The 20,679-nt window shown below is 57.9% G+C and overlaps 3 protein-coding genes across 3 annotated transcripts; all 3 read left to right on the forward strand.

The window, feature by feature from the left end:
• Window positions 1–604: 604 nt before the first annotated feature.
• On the forward strand, window positions 605–1,205 carry C8Q71DRAFT_721027 (uncharacterized protein; the record flags this gene model as incomplete). The annotated part of the gene is made up of 3 exons (XM_047921400.1): window positions 605–870; window positions 952–1,012; window positions 1,038–1,205. The coding sequence occupies 3 exons, from the start codon at window positions 605–607 to the stop codon at window positions 1,203–1,205; spliced, it is 495 nt and encodes a 164-aa protein (XP_047783288.1).
• Window positions 1,206–1,952: 747 nt separating this feature from the next.
• C8Q71DRAFT_721028 (uncharacterized protein) lies at window positions 1,953–3,486 on the forward strand (the record flags this gene model as incomplete). The annotated part of the gene is made up of 3 exons (XM_047921401.1): window positions 1,953–2,139; window positions 2,176–3,320; window positions 3,424–3,486. 3 exons carry the CDS (start codon window positions 1,953–1,955, stop codon window positions 3,484–3,486), a joined length of 1,395 nt encoding a protein of 464 aa, XP_047783289.1.
• A 7,291-nt stretch (window positions 3,487–10,777) lies between these two features.
• C8Q71DRAFT_885542 (uncharacterized protein) lies at window positions 10,778–19,704 on the forward strand (the record flags this gene model as incomplete). Its single annotated transcript, XM_047928549.1, has 9 exons — window positions 10,778–13,729; window positions 13,799–14,062; window positions 14,126–14,662; window positions 14,714–15,469; window positions 15,618–15,878; window positions 17,242–17,568; window positions 17,624–18,251; window positions 18,313–18,692; window positions 18,734–19,704. The coding sequence occupies 9 exons, from the start codon at window positions 10,778–10,780 to the stop codon at window positions 19,463–19,465; spliced, it is 6,837 nt and encodes a 2,278-aa protein (XP_047783290.1). The 3' UTR covers window positions 19,466–19,704.
• Between the last annotated feature and the right edge of the window lie 975 nt (window positions 19,705–20,679).

Below are 20,679 nucleotides of genomic sequence, written 5' to 3' on the forward strand. Positions count from 1 at the left end.
TTTTCAATTAGTACGCTTCGTACGATGGCCTGCTGGTACGCTAACCTTTTCTGGTAGGCAGATGCGTCAGGTCGATGGCGTCGCCCGGCTATCTGCCGTCTATAGTAGCCTAAGGGTCCATGAGGCATGCAGGCGAGTTCGTGGACAGGATGTGGCACCCACACGTTCATCTGAGTTTAGAGGACTCAAGCTCGACCTCGACCGCCTAGATCACAGCAGGATAATCGAGCGGTGGGAAAGAGTGACAGGGAGGCAACTGTCCATGTCAGCACCAGGCGAGTGCGTACCACAGATTCGGACGCCCGGGCGATGATACCACTGATAGCCAGTGATACGCTTACGTGCAGGGAATAAATGCTACATCTCTCGTAGATCTGAGCAGCCGTCCTGGGCGCCAAGGTCTGCCTATTGTCGGGTCTGTCTGCCCAGCGTTGCGGTAAGTGCGCGTGCAATGCGCCCGAATTCGCCTCAAACATACCCCCTTTCCTGATTCTACCCGCCCATTCGCCCGCTATTTGATCTGCCCCGCTGTCACGGGGGTGCGAGCCCGTCGCTGCTGGAGTTGCTTCTGCGCGCGCACTTTTGATCGCACCCATCAGCAACCATGTACGCTGCCCACCCAACTCCGACTCCAACCATGTACCATGCCCTGCACGCCGTGCCCGTCCCTGGTAGCACAAGTCTCGCGTACGCCCTGCAAGCACAAGGACCTGCACAGCACACAGCGAGCGGTCGTCGACCAGGAGATACAATTGACACGTACACTGCCACCCACGCATGGCTGGACGCTCGGTCTTGGCCTCACATCCAAAATCCTGATTACGGTGTTTCGTATGCGTCCCACGGTAGCGGCGTGGATGGAATCCAACGGTGCGTCGCGAAGCGTTCTGGCTGTGTTGCGGAGCAGTCATCGTAATGCGAGATTGCTCACCCGCCTGATACGGCATCTAGCTCGCCCATCGCGAGCGCGGGCCATGAGCCTGTGCCTGTGACGAACTACCCAGCACCATACGTGAGTGATATTCCCTGTCCTATAGACTACGTCGGGCATGTCTAATGAATGCAATGCGTTGTGGATATGGACTTCTCAGACGATACTATATCATCACGGCACCCAGCACGAGCACTCAACGATGGCGCCGGGCAGGCAGGTGTACTGGGCGGCTTCCTATGCTTACGCCACGCCGCTGTTATGGATGCGGTAGAGCGCATCAAGGCTGCGTACGCTAACGTATATAGGACTACCTTCGATAATCGCGACCCGCAGGCTTTCGTACCGCGTCCCTAGATTAATTAGTACATCTTGTATTCTTACTGTAATTACGTAAGCGCGCGCTCGCAGTCATCTCGCGCGCGTCCAGCAATTAGACGCCAGACCTTCTTGAACTCCTACCACACTCGTCCGTGTGCGATACCGCACCGTCCGAACCAGGAGGTAAGTCCCCAGCCGCGCGAGCTCCTCGCTCCTCGGCGCCCAGCGCGAGCTCCTCGCCGCTCTGAGGAGAAGCTCCTCGCTGTCTCCTACCCCAAGAGCGGCTCCTCGCCGTCTTGGCCTCCTGGGCTCCTCGCTGCAGGCACGCTTTCACCTCGCGGACCTCACCTCCGCGTACGTCCACGGCTCCTCGCGTCTCGGCTCCTCGCCAAGACTCGACGACTCGTGCCACGCTAGCTCCTCGCTAGTGCACGTCGGTATACGTGTCGCGGCGGCTCCTCGCCAACCCGACCGTATATCTCAGGCCGGCTCCTCGCCAGCACACGACCTTCACGACCCACTTACGACTCGGTCGCGGAGCGACCACCAACGTTCGAGCCGCCAGGCAGCCCGTTCCCTCCCAGTGCGAGTAGACGAAACCTCCGTCTCTCACATTGGTGGACACTCAGGGGAACGGTCCACTGCCCCATCGGTTCGTAGGCCTTAACCTCTACGTCTGTCTCCCCTTCGACCCGCCGCTATGACCGCGCGCACCCCCGCGGCGGGCACCTCATTTCTCGGCGACGCCTCACGGCCATCTCGCCCCTCGTCAGCCCTCCCTTCGGGATCGGCTTCACCTTTCACACAAATCTCCGTTCCGACTCCAGAGGGGACGGCCCGAAGTAAAGTCGCATCTATAGAGGACGTAGAGGACTCGGGAGGATCCCGTAAGTTGCCCATTACTTCCTCCCTTCCCCCTCTAGACCGAGTGCGCGAAAGTCTCCGCTCCTCGGTCTCTCCCCATCCGGTCGCTCCCCTCAACTTCCCGCGGACGATGCTCGTCCCGGGGAGTCTCGACGACGATTCCTCCACGGGAGCTCAACCCTCGCACGACCTCAAGCCGTCAACTTTCGTCGAGTCGCCTCGACCTCGACCGGCCGACGGCAGCTCGCAGACGGCGTTACCACCCGGATGGAGTGCCCGGCGGTCGCCTCCTATCACTCCTTCCCCCGCGAATTGGTTTTGCCCCGTGGAGGTCAACAACTCCGGAATGCCTGTCTACGTTCCCCAACCGGTGGCCACGTCGACTCCTTGGAACTCGAACGATCCTTCCCATAACTCGGCCCCGTCGAACCCTTCGGTCTCGGTGGACGAAGCTATGCAAGCCGCTAAGGACGCAGTCGACAAGGTTCACCTCAAGGATCTAATGGATGGGACGGGTAGATTCAAGGTCCACCTTCGCAAGCCCGCGGAAGCTCAAGCTATCTTCAACGACCTCAACGCGCGGGACGCTCTAGGAAACTTCAGCACTCTATTCGAGGAAGCAAACGTCTTCATCGCTGAAGACCTGGATCCTCGTGATGTCATCGACGCCGCCGAATTCGAGCGAAAGGAAGCTCGTTATCGACTCAAGGCTCGAGCCATCTTGCGTATCAATTACATAGTGGAAGGGCTCGAGTCTTTAGTCAACCAGATGCTACGCCTGGAAGACGCTCACCGCCAATGGAAGACCGACCATGCCAATTCCCTCATGGGAGCCCTCCGGGCGTCCGCATCGCGGGGGCTGCTTTCAGACGCTTTCCGAGTCGTGCAGTACAGAGCGGCCAAGGCGATCACGCTGATCCACCAGCGACGCGCCCTTCACGACGGAGCAAACTACCCTGAGTCCGTCAAGTCTACCGCCTCGGATTTCAGTCAACACGTCCGATCCTCGAACTCCAAGCGTATGGTCATCGACAAGTGGCTCGACCACCCCGACATCTTCTCAAACCTGACGCCCGAATATCAAGCGGTCGTCTTGAGGCGTCTGGGAAACGCGGAAGGAATCGACTCGGAACTAACGAACTTGCAAATTCCGCCCGATCAACGGTTCAAATGGCCTCCGTCCTCTCTGCTTGTAACCCCCGTGGTACATGGAGCTTCCGTGTCGATGGCAGAGAGCGCGGGGCCCCCCTCCCGGACGTCTTCGGCCGCGCGGGTCGAATCGGACCTAACCCGTGCGCTCTCCTCAGTCTCCTCCGAACCTTCCTCTCCCGCCAAAGCAGGAGGAAGTGTTCGATTCCCTCCTACTGTAGACACGCGTCCTCGCTTCTCGCATCGGACCAGTCTCGCGAACCCCGATTTCTCGCTTCCTCATGTGGTCGAAGATGTGGGAAGAAAGGTTCAATTCCAAGAACCTCCTCATCCTCGAAGAGATTCGAGGGCTCATGATTCTGGAGCTGCCGAGCCTGAACCGCGTCCCTCCGAGCGAAGATCTTCCGCACCCTGGCCGCGAGGGCATTCGGTCGCTCTCCCTGAATCTGCGGCTGCGCAAACAGTGCGCGACGCCGTCTTCCCGTCCTCTCGACTTTCGTCCGCTCCTCGACCATCTTCAGTACCTCAACCTCCGACGCTTGCCTCTCGACAGAGCTCTCCTCAACGGGATGCTCCGCCTCATTACGCTGGCCATTATTACGAACAAACGCGTCAGTCGGCTAGCGCGGACGGCAAGAGAACGTTCGTCTACGAATCTCGTACTTCCGGTCATTCCACGCATGGAGGAAATGTCCCTCCTGCGTCGAGTTTTCCGAATCGAAAAGACGAGAAACGCGGCGATTCCCGCCCACCGAGTACCTCGCACTCGAGTCAGTCCAGCCGGGGAAGAGAAGGTCCTCCACCCGGCGGCCCTCCCGGACCAAATGGCCCTCCAGGAGGCGGAGGGGACGGAGGAGGTGGAGGCGGAGGTGGAGGCGGAAATAGCGGAAACGACCACCCCTCCTCTAGGGATCCCTACGGACGACGACGCCCTGATCGGTTTTACGGTGGTCCGCCTGGAGGAGAGCCTCCTGGTGGAGGAGCTACCACATCGGAATCCTCTCCGGATAACCGGCCCACTATCATCATCCACCAGATCCCCGCGCCTAAGGAGGTTGGCCTCAGACTGGATCAGAAAATCACGAGAAATTCAATACCAGGATGGGACGGCAGTCACAAGACGATCCTCATCTACCTGCACAAGATGAATAACCTGGCCCGGAAGAACGACTCTATAGCGCGAGACCTTGGAGCGGCTGCCCCGGACAAATTCACTGGTCGTGCTGAGCGCTGGTGGCAACTTCTCGACTTCCCAACTCAGAAACTGTATTCGTCCGACTGGTGGAACCTTTACGAAGGCATCAAGCTCCAGTTCTTCACGCACAAGTTTGAAGTTTCTCTGCGAACTCAGTATGACGGTCAACGCTTCCGCCAACCCGGCCATGACAAAGAACTTCCTATGGATTTCGTAGACCGAAGGCTACTGTACCACCGCCATCTGACCAGCGCGTTGGAAAACCCGGCCTTCGAGATAGCGGCGGTGATGCAGAACGCTCCTCCCACATGGTCCACCGTCCTCTCGCTCGACTCCATCGAGACAGTCGCCGCCCTTATGTCTAAAGTAGCGGACAAGTCGGACGAGTTGATCGCTTTCGCGTCTATGGCCCCCGCTCGCACTTCGCAATACGAACAACTACTTCATCTTCCTGCATCGAAACCCGAGTCGCGGAACTTCTCCACGGCGCGACGCGCTTTCGCGGCGGATGGCTTACCTGGAAGTGCAGCTTCCGACCTCGATGAGGGAGACGACCCTTCTCTCGCTCCTGCGCCCGTGAACGAGAACGCCGTTCCGGTTGCAGCGAATGGAGATGCCGCACGCGAAGCCCTTGCTCTCAATATCCAGTCGAGGACTCCTTCGTCTCGTCCGACGAGAGGAGCGAGTCGTAGGCCGCCTCCAGCTGGTCACAAATACCCTCGAGACGATTCCGTCAAGAGCAAGCGCCCTCCCCCAGGAGATTGTCGAGTATGCGGTAGCCCCTTCCATTGGGATCGGGACTGTCCTCACTGGAACGAATACGACGTCGGACGGAGGGCTCTACTAATCAATTCTGAGTACGATTGCGACGACCAGGAGAACGAGGAGTACGAGGAGGCGTTTGTCGCCTATATCTGTAGTAACATGAGCAATGCCAGGTTGTCTAGCGCTTTGTGGGCGGATGTGCGCAGGGCTGAAGGGGAACAGCTCGAAGCTTCTTCAAGATTGAAGCGTTCCCTGAGAGTAGCTTGCGAGGACGTCGACGAAATCCCGTCGCGCCCTTTGCATCCTTTGCCGCTCGACCACCCGCATATCCTCGAGGAGATTGACTCTCCCAAACGAGATCATACCAGCTCTCTGGTTGATATGATTGCGGAAGCGTTATCAGTAGACGGCTCCTCTCATTACGAGAGCCACCCGGATCGCTTCGCTGGGACCGCAGCTGCGGTGGACGACCACGTCCCTGTCGCCCGCGCTCCTCCGAAGTCAAGCGAGCCTCTAATAGTTCCCCTGGCTAGAGTGCGCGATCCACCTGCTGGTCACTCGACAGTAGGAGTCGCGGCCTTGTCTTTTCCATTGCGTCTAGGATGTTTGTCACACCCTACCGTAACCTGCCGAGCAGATTCGGGGGCCGACATCTCTTTGATCTCTCAAGAATACCTTGAATCGCTCCCGGCCGCCTCTCGCCCTAAGGTCAAGCAAGGACTCCGCATGAATTTATTCCAGTTGACTGGAGGGTTCCGCATATCGGGGTATATTCAGACACAAGTATACGTCGAGACGGAACAAGGTCATGTCCTTAAAATGACGGCCGAGTGTTACGTGGTTCCAGGGATGTCCGCTCCGCTACTCCTAGGAGAAGACTTCCACGTAAACTACGAGCTAAGCGTTACTCGCAGCGTTACGGAAGGTTCTGCTATCCGAGTAGGAAACACTGGGTATTCGATCCCCGCGTCCTCTTCAGTACGCAAGGACAGGCCCAGTCTCAAGGTGGTGGTCAGAGCGGCCGACTCCAGTTTTGTACGCGCAAAAACGCATCGTCGACGCCGAGCGGATCGTCATAGAGAACTCGTCAAAACCCAACGTCCTTCAGCATTAGCGGCACAAGATGTGCGAATAGCTCCGCACTCTTGTCGCCCGGTGCCTATTCGACTCCCTCTCGGCACCCAATCGCAATGGTTCATCGAAAAGACTGTACTCGGTCAATCGGACGGGACTTTCTTATTGACGACTCCTACTATGATCGATACCGGTCATTTGTACGTTCCAGTGACCAACCCCACGGACCGACCATATATGATCCGGGAGGGCGAGACGTTGGGTCTACTCCATGCACCCGAAGGATACTTCGCCGACTCCACTCCAGAGTTGCTAGCTCATGCAGCTTCGGTACAGACATTTATACGTGGAGCTTCTGATACCCTCCCTGCGGATGATAATGCGTCGGGTTTGTCCGAAGACGTCGACGATCAATGGGGACCCAAGACCGCCGAGCTTCCCGACTTGGAAACCTACCCGTCAAGCGAGTTGGAAAAACTACTGGACATCGGCCCAGAATGGCCCGATGAGCAACGCGACCGACTTATTCGTATGCTACGCGTGAACCAAGCGGCCTTTGCCTTCGACGGACGGCTGGGTCAGAACCCCACCGAGGTCGAAATCAAACTCCAGCCGGACGCGCGGCCTGTATCCTTGCCCATGTATGCTGCGTCCCCAGCTAAACGAGAGGTTATCGACAAGCAACACGAAGCCTGGTTGAATCTCGACGTAATCGAGCCGTCGAATAGTCCTTGGGGGGCCCCCGTACTGATCGCCTACCGAAACGGTAAACCTCGATTATGCGTAGACTACCGACGTCTCAACGCTGTCACCGTACCGGACGAATTCCCTATTCCCAGACAAAACGAAATCCTCCAAGCTCTGTCCGGAGCGCAAGTGCTCACCTCTCTCGATGCCTTATCTGGATTCACGCAACTCATGGTCGCCGACAACGATCGAGAAAAGACTGCTTTCCGCACGCACCACGGGCTGTTCCAATTCAAACGATTACCTTTTGGATTGCGGAATGGTCCTTCCGCTTTTCAGCGTGTGATGCAAGGAGTTCTAGCCCCGTACCTTTGGTTGTTCTCTCTGGTGTACATCGACGATATCGTCGTGTATTCGCGGTCCTGGAACGAGCACATCGATCACCTAGACAAGGTCCTTAAAGCCGTTATCTCCTCTGGCATCACACTCTCCCCCCCTAAGTGTCACTTCGGATACACCTCAATCCTACTGCTTGGACAAAAGGTGTCGCGCTTGGGCTTCTCCACTCATCACGAGAAGGTACGGGCCGTTCAGGAATTAGCACGCCCCAAACGCGTACTCGACCTGCAGACGTTCCTCGGCATGACGGTCTACTTTTCCACTTACATCCCTTACTATTCCTTCATCGTCTCACCCCTGTTCGAGCTGTTGAAGAAGGATCATAAGTGGGAATGGACGGCCGAGTGCGAATCAGCATGGCAGCGTGCGAAGGACGTTCTCCAATCCGCACCGGTCCTGGCTCATGCTGCGGCCGGCAATCCATACCGGTTGTATACGGACGCCTCCGATATTGCTTTAGGAGCTTGCTTACAGCAAGTACAACCTATCCGAGTAGGCGATCTCAAAGGCACTCGAGCCTACGACCGGTTGAACAAAGCGTTCGGAGAAGGATCCGCCGTTCCCAGCCTCACCTCACGGATATCCAACAAATTCGACGATAGCCCCCCACCAGGGCAATGGGCCTCCACATTGGACGAAACGACCGTCCATGTGGAGAGGGTCATTGCCTATTGGAGTCGAACTTGTAAACCAGCTGAGCGGAATTACTCAGCGACCGAACGAGAGGCTCTAGCGGCGAAGGACGGTCTTGTCCGCTTCCAGCCTTTCATAGAAGGCGAACAGGTTACTCTAGTCACCGACCATGCAGCGCTCCAATGGGCCAGGACTTATGAGAACACCAATCGCAGACTAGCAGCCTGGGGGGCGGTGTTCGCGGCTTACCTGCCTAATCTCGACATCGTACACCGAGCGGGTCGAGTTCATTCCAACGTCGATCCTCTATCGCGGCTCCCCAGAGAGCCTCCCGCTCACGATTCACCACTGTCCGACCCCTCGATTCCAATTGTTACTGACCAAGTCAAACCCGCGGCCGCCGAGTCTGCTGCAGAACGATCTCCGGCGGTGAAGATGGCAGCAGCCGCGACCATTATTCGCTCTTGGGAAGATGTCCTCGACGCCGCTCCATCTTGGGGACCCTTCAGCAACTCCCCCGTCGACGACTCGGGCCTCGACGTGGGGGGCAAATACAAGTGGAGTGAAGAGGATACCCAGAGCATGACCGAAGCACCGATCTGCTCGGACCGCGAGGATACTCAGAGCATGATCGATTCTCCGATCTGCACGAGAGACCCGAACTACGACGAGGCCCGAGACGACGCCAACACTGAAGATAAGCTAGCAGCTCCAGTCTCTACGAGATTCAAGGAACACCGGCGCCCCCCAGTAGTGCCTATTAAGAAGAAACGAGACGGCATCGCGACCACGGAACAAGATCCCAAGCCGCCCGCTATCGCGACAACGAATCCGAGCACTCTCTACGGGCCACCCGAAGATGTCTCGCTACCGACTGCTCTGATTGAGCTTAGTAACGAATATCGCGAGAAGTTCGTGAAGAGCTACGCCAAAGATGCTTTCTTCAAAATCAAGTGGATGAAGGCATCAGAACCAGGTCTACAGAAATTTGCGGGACAATGTTTCTTCACGGACGACTCAGGATTGTTATACATGCGGACGGGCTCGGACCCTGCCAGACTCTGCGTCCCTCGAGCTGAAGTATTCCCTCTCATTGCCAGGATTCACGACTCTCCTTATGAATCAGCACACGAAGGACCCGCCAAGCTAGCTATGCGCATCAACTCGAGGTTCTTCTGGCCTACCCTGCGGAAAGATGTCAAGGACTACGCCATGTCTTGTGACGTTTGTCAGAAGACGAAAGCCGACCACCGGGCGAAAGCTGGATTCCTGAGACCGAACCCGGTACCCGACCGACCGTTCGAATGGATTTCGTTCGACCTGATCACGGGCTTGCCGTTCTCGGACGGATTCGACGCCATATTCGTGGTGGTCGACCGATGCACGAAATATGCCCTTTTCGTTCCTTGTCAAGGGACTATGAATACGGTGGAATTCGCCCACCTATTCGTACTGCAAGTCATATTCCGCTTTGGTATCCCGGACCATATCATTAGCGATCGGGACGGCCGATGGATTTCGGAATTCTGGAGATCAGTCGCCGAAGAATTGAGAATTCACCTCTCCCTCTCGTCCTCCCATCACCCTCAGCACGACGGCCAAACGGAGATTGTTAACCAGCGATTGGAAACCATGCTGCGAGCCTACGTCCAAGGAGACCGACAAGGATGGTCCCAGTGGCTCCCAGCCCTCGCCCACGCGTACAACTCATCCGTTCACTCAACAACCGGGTATTCCCCTTACTTCCTGCTCTACGGATTCGAACCAAAAGGGTCGGCCGACTTCATAGGCGGCACTAACCGCTACGAGCAACGTCCGTTGCTTGTTAGCGAAAGAGCTACCGAGTTCGTCTTGAGTATGGAACTCCACCGACAAAGGGCTCGTGACGCTATCGCCATGGCTCAAGAACAAGCTGCTCGGACGTTCAATGAGGGCCGTCGCCCGGAAACCTTCCCAGTGGGCTCCCGCGTGCTAGTCAACCCGCACTCGCTGGAACTAGTCGACGTCAAGGGCACTGGAAAGAAGCTCGTACAAAAGATGTTGGGTCCTTTCCTGGTTCAGGAGCAAGTTAACCCTCTTGTGTACAAGCTCGCCATGCCCAACACCTATCCCATGAATCCGGTCATCAACATCGAGCACCTTCGCAGATACCAAGAATCCGACGGATCCGTAATGGGCGTGAATCGCCCCGTCCTGCCGGACCCACGCAACTCGGAGATCTTGGCTGCGGAAGAATACGAAGTCGAACGCATCGTAGCGTGGAGAAGGAACAAGTCAAGAAGCAATCGCCTCGAGTTTCTTGTACGCTGGAAAGGATACAGTCCAGTATACGACACTTGGGAACCCGCCTCGCATCTCGCCAACGCGTACGAGATCCTTCGCGAATTCAAAGCGATCCATAACTTGACCCGCTAGCGCGAACGTTCGACCGTTCCCCTGTCTGACAATTAGACCCCGTATATAGCAACGACCCGTACTGTACAGTTAGAATTACCATAGTTATGCGAAGTTCCGATCGCGAGTAGTACGCGATCCGCGACGGAACACTCCCCACGTGACCGCGTCGCGGAGGTAGCTAGCTCAGCGCCTTTAGCGCGCGACCTCCTCCCTCTCTTACTACCACTCGCGAGTGTTCGAAAGCTCCGAACCTCTGCGCCTCATCCAGACGGGTGTTCGACATTCCGAACTTCGTCTCGTTCTCTATCCTCTCCTTCGTGCTCCCTCAAGAGTGTTTGACTCCGAACCTCCTGAGCGTCGACATGTCCCGACCTTCGAGAGCGACTAGGGAACTGCCACGTTTCCGCTCCTCCCTATGGGTCCCTATGGACTACCAGGTCCTTCCCTTGAGGCCGCAAGTAAGGGATAAAAACTGGCCGCTGTATTCGGCTCACCGGGCGGTCCGTGCTATGGCTGCTCTGGAGGACGGGTCCTACGCCGTCTCACCCAACGCCGACTACGTCCCTTCCCCTCCGCCGGGCCCGCGGGACCACGAGGATGTTCTCTCAGATGGTAGGAGGGGTATATTCGAGCCGGGATTCCACCCGCAATATTGGAGCAGCGCCAGGGGCCATCTGCCCTTCATATACGAGATACCTCCTGGCGCGGAAGGAGTCGACCCTGCGTACGTCCTTCTGGATTGCAAGAGGAATGGACGGAGAGGTAACTTCCATATCCTCAACAACCAGAGCGGCAAGGGCAAGTCCGACTCGGACTTCATCATAGCTTTGACGGGCCTGTACGATGCGGAACTCCTTCGGGCGGAGGGATTCCTCTCTAGAGATCGAGACCCGCCCAAGTCTCTGGTCCTCCGACCAGCGGACGTCAAGGAAGCTAGGTACCAGTTCGAGTACATCGACTCCAATCTCGAGACGGCCCGCAAGCATGTGGCGACGATCCAGCGCCATTTACTGGAGCTGAGGGCGTACGCGTACCGCTCCTACCTCCAGAAAGCGTTTGACGAAGGGCGTCTTGCTGCCCCATCTCCTAGCCTCGTCGGCGTCGGTTGTTGGGTTCGAGGGTCAGACGAAGACCTCATCAAGCGGTTAGTATGGTTCGGTATCCCCGTCTGGTACTCCCGCCGTGAAGGTCCCGCAGCGTCTCAACTCCTCCTGCGGATCCATTCTGTCGATGGACGTTTGTCCAATGAACCCTGGGACGAGGAAGAGCACGGTCCTCCGCCCGAAAAAACGAAGAAGTCGTCGCGTCGCCAGAAGCAACGCGCCGCGGAATTCCTGTCCGCTGACGAAGATTCGGACTTCGACTGGGAGAAATCCCGTGGCCTTCGCCGACCCGCCCCGGTCGCCGGACCGTCTCTGCCCATGACAGTCCCCTCCGCTCGACCGCTAGCCGGTAGTCCTATTGCCGCGCTCACCTCCGTCGCAGAAGAGGAAGGATGGGTCAATCAGCCCGCCCCCGATCCTACCCCTCTTTCGTCGCCTCCGAGGTTGTCTTCTCCCCTGGGAAGGAGAATGGACGTTTCCCCTCCTCCCCGAGTCGATTCCCCGATGGTCCTTGGTTCTCCGCCTCCTTCGAAGCGGGTTGAGTCTGCGACGAAGCCTTCCCTCACCTCCTCGTCGGCCTCTTCGAGTCAGCTGGACCGGGGTAAGCGACGCGCTTCCCCGTCGTCACGACTGTCCCTCCTGCCTCCTCCAATCACTCCTCTTGCCCCTCTTCGTCGAACGTCTCCTTCGCGCTTGCCCGCTCGTCCCTCGCGTCATCGCTCTCCTCCTCGTCGCGTGTCGCCTCCCCCGCCGCGTCGGGGACGTTCCCCCGCTCCATTGGAACGCGCCTCCCGGCGACGGTCCCGTTCTCCTTCCCCCCGCCGAGACCGTCTCGCGGAACGACAATCCGATCGCCGGCGATCGCCTCGGCGGCTGCATTTCTCCCCGGTCCGATACACCCCCCGCGGGATGAACCGTCCTCCTCCGGGTCAAAGGATTGACTTCGACGACCGCCGTCGATTCAATCGAAGGGAGGAGACGCCTCACGCGCCGACACGAGGGAGGGAAAGGAGCTCTGGGCCTAGTAGGCGTTCGCGAAGCCCCGCGTCGTCTACTGAGCAACGGGCCCCCACGAGACCCGCTACTCCCCCGCCATTGACGCCCTCGCTACCCCTCGAACAACGACTTGCGTCAGCTATTCCGGTTCCTCCCCGTCGATCCCTGCTGGATAGGCTGGAGCCCTCGAGCCTCCTTTCTCGACTGAATCCTCCAGAGATCCCTGTTCTGGAAGAAGGAGAACTGGGTCCCGATGAAAAGCGCTCAAAGACTTCGTTATTCGAACGCATGGGTCTACCCCTCGAGAGCCGGATCTCGGAAGCAACCCCCCACACGCTCCCGACTCCCCCGACGGCCCCAACCGTTGACGAGCTGCACACGGTCAGCCTACCCTCCGGAGTCCCTCTAAGGACCCGCCTTCCGCTGCACTCCGCCGCCGAGGTGGATGAATACCTCCACCATCCCTTCGAGCGTGACGGAAACGTGCCAGTCCTCCGGCTAAAGGGAGAAGACGAGCTGGGTCCCGCGCCGGTCTATCCTCAAGACGCGGGGACGCCGCTACCCTCTCCCCAACTCTTGCTAGCGGAGGGCGACGAAGGGTACCTGAGCACGATCACTTGGCTGCAAAATCGTGGACCCTGTCTTCTACGTCTGCAGAGGAAGCCGGAGGATTGGGTTCTGCGGAACCACCGTCAATGGAAGTCTAACCTCCGAGGTCCTCCTAACTTGGTGAGAGCTGCTAGGACCAATCCAGCTCGTCCCTTACCAGACGGCGCCATCGACCCGTTCCGGAACCCTCTCCCGAACGAAAGGGAGAACGAGATCTGGAGTTTGCGGACGTTCTTGTTTCGATACAATTTCGAACGACTAGCGGCAAGGCGGCTACCAAGTCTCCAAGCGGCCACGACGGACGCAGCGCGGGGGGCCATCTGGGCAGGAGTACGCGACCGTATTCGACGAGCGTGGGGACAAGGAACGACAACATATCCATCCGCCGACGAGCCGCGTTACTTCGACAGTGACGACGACGTGGTACGCATGAGGCACTGGTTCGCAATCGGACGGCTCATGCTCGAATGGAACCTACGGGACGACATCGCTCAAGACCTGCGACTCGCGATGGGGGGCACTGTTATGGATGCGGTAGAGCGCATCAAGGCTGCGTACGCTAACGTATATAGGACTACCTTCGATAATCGCGACCCGCAGGCTTTCGTACCGCGTCCCTAGATTAATTAGTACATCTTGTATTCTTACTGTAATTACGTAAGCGCGCGCTCGCAGTCATCTCGCGCGCGTCCAGCAATTAGACGCCAGACCTTCTTGAACTCCTACCACACTCGTCCGTGTGCGATACCGCACCGTCCGAACCAGGAGGTAAGTCCCCAGCCGCGCGAGCTCCTCGCTCCTCGGCGCCCAGCGCGAGCTCCTCGCCGCTCTGAGGAGAAGCTCCTCGCTGTCTCCTACCCCAAGAGCGGCTCCTCGCCGTCTTGGCCTCCTGGGCTCCTCGCTGCAGGCACGCTTTCACCTCGCGGACCTCACCTCCGCGTACGTCCACGGCTCCTCGCGTCTCGGCTCCTCGCCAAGACTCGACGACTCGTGCCACGCTAGCTCCTCGCTAGTGCACGTCGGTATACGTGTCGCGGCGGCTCCTCGCCAACCCGACCGTATATCTCAGGCCGGCTCCTCGCCAGCACACGACCTTCACGACCCACTTACGACTCGGTCGCGGAGCGACCACCAACGTTCGAGCCGCCAGGCAGCCCGTTCCCTCCCAGTGCGAGTAGACGAAACCTCCGTCTCTCACAGCCGCATGGCGAGCATCCTCAGTCAGTGCCTGCCAACGTCAAGCAGGAGATCAAAGAGGAAGACATGGACTGGCGGAGGTCGACCAGTGAGCGGCCCGTCTTTCGCGCACCACTGACTCCGGAGTACATCGAAGGCAACAGCCACCCGTTGAGTACATACGGGCCGTGTGGCCAGGAGGCGGATGCCGTACCGTTTGTCAAGACCGAGCCTGCATACGACTCCTATTCCTCTTATCAGGGCGCCGGCGTGTCCGGTGGTTGTGACTATACTGACGATAACCTCGGGCTCAACGAGGATGAGTACGAGTATGTTCCCAGTGACACGGCTATCGGCTTTGCAGTGAGGTCTCTTCGGTTTCTACAGCTACTCACTCAGCTGATGTTTTGATAGCCTACTCCGTACATGGCTGAGGACGGATCGCATGTACGTACGCAGCCGTATGCGTATTACGCTTTGCCCCCGCAGTCGCCCGACGAGGACCCGTACGAGCAAGATTACTACGTAGCCATGCCGCCCAGGCCGATCCACAACAATCGCTCCTACACACTCGAGAACGCCATGACACCGGTTACTCCCGTCACGAAGTCTCCTGAGCCACCCGCGCCAACGGTCCCCTCGCACCGAGGCCGCCCCATCATGGACCACCTCCCCTTCCCGGGAGATGTTGCTGCGAACCCAACTCAGAGTCAGACTCCTGCCAGTCAGACTGTCCAAGCTGTGACTGCAACACCGAGCGTGCAGCCTGCCAACTCCATGTCGCAGAAAGCCGGCGGTGCTCCGAAAGTCTCGAGCTCACACGGACAGCCGATCCGACGCGGGCGCGGCCGCCCCAAGAAGCACCCTCTGCCCAGTCGCTCCTCCCCGCCTCCGCCGGTCAACTACCCTTACCCCTTGCTTGACGCGCCCGTGCAGCCCCTGCCCGCCCCCGGGTACGACGTTCGACCGCAGCGGCGCTGGATGGACTCGCTCACACCGCCCGAACTTTCGGACGCGCCCGCGAACGCACAGCCGCAGATGTCGCTCGACGAGATCCTGCTCCCGGAAGGCGCGGAGCACCCGGGCCAGCAAATGTTCAGGCTCACGTCGCCCGGCACTGCGAAAGATCCCGTCAAGAAGAAGCCCATCATGGCCTGCTTGTTCTGCCGCGTACGCAAGATCGGATGCGGGCCCCGGCCTGTCACGGGCGCTGCGGAGCAGCGATGCAAGTGAGTCTCAACTCACAGTCTTCGTCTGCTAGTTCCAGTGTGACTGTCGATGCGCGATGCTGATGCTGATGCTGGGCTTGTTTTTGCAGCCAATGTGCGCGTCGGAACTTCGTGTGCGAATATCCGAAGGAGTCGCGTCGAGGCTTGCACAAGCGCTTTCCGCGCGCCACCAAGGCGAAGGAGCAAACCAGGGCGTGGAAGGAGATACAGCGAGCTCGGATTCTGGCGTGGACGCAGACGTCCAGATGGGCGAGGCGGATGCACCTCTCCGACTGCCGTCGCCACCTGTGAGACCTCCCACTTCCGACGTGCGCCGATGCTCTGGGAAGGACCGCCAGCGCTCGAACACTGTGGGTGTGGCTAGGGACCAGAGGAAGGCGGCCCAGCGCAGGGCGGGTGCTTCCATGATGTAGACGTCGGCCGCCCGCACTAGTCTGTGACTGATCGCGGCGGTCCTCGGGCTCTCTCATACGTTGACCAAACGTTGATGGCCATGTCTCTGAGGGTACATGTAACATCCGTACGCGCACGAGATACTTCCTGTCATCTGGTGCTTCGGTGGCTTATGTCTTGGCTTTGTTTCTCGTACATACATAATCACGGTCCGTCTGTTCTATCGTCGCTTTCATCGCTATTCTGCTGTCGTTGCTTTCATCGCTATTCTGCTGTCGTCGCATTCACGTTTCGTAAGGTTTGCTTTGACCAATGTTACGATACCCGTCTGTGTACATGTATAGGTTTGGCAATGACCAGAAAATAGAAGGGAGAAATGGGGAACGTTGAAATCTGCCGCAAAAATGAAAGTTTCAATGAAAGTTTCACGCAAACTTTCATGCCGAAACTTTCGGTCTGAAACTTTCCGAATAGGATAATAGTCTGGTAAATTGAAAGTTTCAAAATGGAATGTCCGCCGAGACAAAAGTTTCAAGTTTGCCGACACGCGATTGAAAGTTTCAGTTTAGACACTCTCATGCGTGAAAGTTTCGCCCCGAGTATTCTGAACGAAAGTTTCGTCGGTCGTCCCCTCAGGTATATATAAGGTGTCCGACCTTTGCAGCACGACTCGACTGTCCGTGCCGGCGACTCTCTTATGTGTTTGCGCTGTGCGCGTCGCCTCGTCTGTCATACTAAGGACTTCACTCGGTTTTCCCCTTCAAACTACAGCTGAGTCTAGCAAAAACATCGGTAAGCTACCTTTTCTGGGCTCTGTTCGTCGCTGTCAGCTGATTTGGCTGGCCCATCTGTCAGTGACAGGGTACCACACGTTTTCGTACTCTATCACAGCATTCTATCACATCTCCGGCTTCGCGATATTCCTTTGGCGGTATCAGAGTTGTTGGGGTCGATACTAGGATCGGCAGTTCAGGTTGGCGGATGGGGCGGGGTGAGTCGACTTACATGTGTTATTGTTGGCTTGACTGACCAGGGCTTCTGAGTACAGGTGGATCCAGGGTGGATCAGTTTCGTGTGGCAAATGCTCTCGTGCAGCAAATCAGCTGTGCCCTCGTGAGCAGTGCCGAAACTGTTGTCAGGCTGCGGCCCGGGCTGCGATCGCTTCGGGTACACCCTCGCCTCGGTGTGCTCCCCATGCGATCCGCAAAATGAACAAGCCATTTAAACCACTGGTCCAGCCTGGTCCAGCTGCATTGATAGTTAGCATCGTTTTATCGTCTCGTACATTTCTGTTCTGACTTAGAGCTTCCATCCTGTCAGGCCAACTCGTCCGACTCGTCCGACACACCATCGTCCTCCCAGCCTGTCTCTTCCGACCCTGCACCATCCCAGCCTGTCATCTCTGCGTCACTGAATGCTGCCTCTGAGTCGCCACTTGGATCTCAGGCCAGGTCGCCCCAATGTCCACCTGACACCCGACCAACCCAGTATGCACAGCCACTGCGATTACGGCACGAGATGCCACAGCCATGGCTATCGGCTCGTCAGCAAGCCTATGACAAGATCGGCCCTGCGCAGAGGAAATCAAGTATCCACGAAGCCCAGAAGCAGATCCAACACTCCATTGGACTCTCACTGTGGTTGAAGGTGAGCATGGCAGTCGTCTGCGAGTATCTCACCGAAACTGATTCCTGTATTGTAGCCAGCGACCGAGGCAGTAGAGATCACCTCGGTTCACGTCACAACTCACCCTGCGTTCCGGCTGAGCGACTACCCCACCTTCTGCGATATGCTCTGTCCTCCCCAGTCCAGCTCGCCCTTCGTTCATATCTACGACCCGAAGACGAATAAGTGGTCTATTATCGCAGCCGATAGCTATCGCCAAATCACTGGGGGTGAGACGAGCCTCCTCCTCCGAACGATCCCTTCGCTCGCTGCTCCCGACTTCGACCCGATGGAGTACTATCCCGGTATGTCCGAGGCCATGCAGGCCCTCCGCAGGAAGCGATCCTTTGCGACTGTCGATGACCTGCTCCCAATGTCATCGAACTCGGCGGGATCTGCGAAGCGTGCTCGTCTGGACTCCGAGTCGGCAATCGCACCACAAGCTCCCAGCCCACTCCGTACTTGCTCGTCGCCTGGCCCTGGTCGTATCACAGAGCCTGATGGGCACTTCCCGAGGGTCTCACGAGCTTCGCTCTCTTCCGATTGGAGGGCCCTTCGTTCTGGTGTGACTGGCGACATCCCCAGCAACACTCTGCCAACCATCGACGAAGAACTGGTCACAGAGGGTGCCGAGTCGTCGATGGGTCGTTTAGTAAGTAGCCTCTGTAGGGTCGCCTGAGCCCTCCATGTCGTCTGGGGCATCCACCACTGATGTACCAGCACCAGCCAGTGTGACCCTCTCCGTGCCGACGATCCCAACCGGTTTCAAGGCAAGGTCGTATGGTTCAGACGACCTGTCGTTCCCGAAGAGTTTGCCCTTCACCGATATTTACAACGGGCTCATTAAGGTTCACAACCTTACGTCGCAGAGGGTTCCTCAAGTCGGTCGAGCATCTGCATGTTCGCTCGCCTGGCCGAAGTACGAGTGGCAGAAGAAGCGATGCAAAGGGTATGACGATGCTCGAGCCGATCTCGGGCGCGGGGATGCCGATATCTGGCAGCGATGCCTCAACACCCCGAATGCACTCTGGGGCGACTACACTCGCTATTTGGGAACACTTGGTCGGTCCAGTGCCAAGCCTCTGCATTTCCCATGGGACCAGACAGTGGCCGACCTTCGCGGCCATCTGCTGATACCGAGCCTGAGGCAAACGAACCTCCGACTCCATCTGAGTCCGTCGAGACCACCATTTTGTCCCTACCTTCCACTGTCGCTCAGGCGAACCAGCTGCTGTCGTCGATTTCCGATGTCGCCCAGGCGAACGATACGTCACCTCCTTCTCATGCTCGGGCGCCGAGTGAGCCTCCTCCTCCCCCGATGATCGCTCGGGTGAATGATTCACCGCCAGCCTCGCCACCAGCCGTAAATGAGCTGCCTCCTTCGCAGATCACTTGGGCGAGCAAGCCACCTCCGTTGGCCCAGGCAGACGAGCCACTCGTACCTCCTTCGCAGATTGTTCGGGCGAGCAAGCCACCTCTTCCCTCGCAGAACCCTCAGGCGAACGAGGTGCCATCTCCTCCGATGATCGCTCAGACAAACGATCTACTGCCTCCTACGATGGCCGCTCAGCTGAGCGAGTCGCTACCTTCTTTGCAGATAGCTTGGGCGAGCGAGCTGCCTCCGTTGATGTTGGCCCAGGCAGAGCTGCCGTCTCTTCCGATGATTGCTCAGACGAACAACCCACTTCCACTGCCTCCTTCGATGGTCAAGCTTCTGGCGGGCGACAACCCTCTTCAACACGTCAACCCCGTGTACCCTTCCTTTGATCCTGAGGTACCATCGTGGGATGCTGCAGCCCCTAACGTGCACGGCATACTACGGGCCAAGTGGCTGGTACCAGGACCCTGTGCTGGATCCGATCATCCCCAGCTCAATTGAATCATATACCGGTATGTCCCCCTGAGCCTTAGCCATAGTCACTTCGCCACAGTGATGGCGTACAGACCTTGTTCAGTCAATTCCCGGCGACTTAGCAGAATATCTCGGAGACCTCGCAATACCTCAGGATTTGAGTACATCTGTGCCCGAAAGTGGTTCTGCGACAAAGCCCCCTGGCTGGGTGAGTAATAGCGTGTCCCTTCGGTGGAACCTGCAGGCCAGTACATACAGACCGGCCATCCCCTAATGCCTCCACTCGTCGAGTGAATGTCCATAATGTCCATAATGATACGATACTTACCCTCTACAATACTAGTACCTCTACAGGATCTTAATAGTGTTACCCACTTAGCATATGACTTTTGCAATCGTACATACACTTATCGCTAGTCTAGGCATTACAGCCCAGCATACATAATACAGTTGAAGCCAGCATAGACGTGCTGGAGACGTGATTCCAAGTAGTGATCACAAGCATCTATGAGACCAAGGGATACTACTAGGTACATCGGGGAGATATCTGGCCAGCGGAGACGTCGCGATACTTGACACACCATGAACAGCTCAGTGATATGGCCAGGTCAAGGATGGGCAGCTTGGCGAAGCAGAGTCCTGGAACATAAGCAGCATCAGCGACATGTTTCATCTCCCGGGACACATGTTACACACCTCGCACCCGTTCAAGATGTTGGCCGTCGAGCGGCCACGACAGAAGATCTCTGAGCAGTGCTCGTTGATTGGAGTCACCGACGGCGGGGACGTACTAAATGGCGACGGTGTGGTCAAGGTGCTCGCCCTTCGCAGCCTTCGTGCCCTTGATCGCGCCGGGCAGAGCACGGGTCTACCTGTGTACCCGCCCGGGTACACCCGTGGCAGCGGGTACGGGGTCAGGCGCGGGTGGACGTGGGTTTGCGGGTGAGCGCGCTGGTAGGCGAGTGAGTGGGTAGGTGGACGGGTGGGCGGGCAAGTGGACATGGGCAATTGGAGGCCCGGAGGCGGAGATGCGAGAGGTGGACAAGTCAAAAGTCGAGAGGGATGAGGGGGATGAGTGGGCGCGTCAGGGATAGACAAAGGCAGAGGTGTACGTACAGCCGTGTTCGGAGGAAGTGGGTGTGGGGCGATGGAGAGACGCGGCCGAAGGAGAGCGAACACGTCGAGAAAAGGCGGATGCACAGAAGGAGACACACACCGTGCGTGTGCAGGAGAGGGCAACA

Source organism: Rhodofomes roseus (genome assembly GCF_022264815.1).
Source record: "Rhodofomes roseus strain CIRM-BRFM 1785 chromosome Unknown C8Q71scaffold_3, whole genome shotgun sequence".
Classification (NCBI taxonomy): domain Eukaryota; kingdom Fungi; phylum Basidiomycota; class Agaricomycetes; order Polyporales; family Fomitopsidaceae; genus Rhodofomes; species Rhodofomes roseus.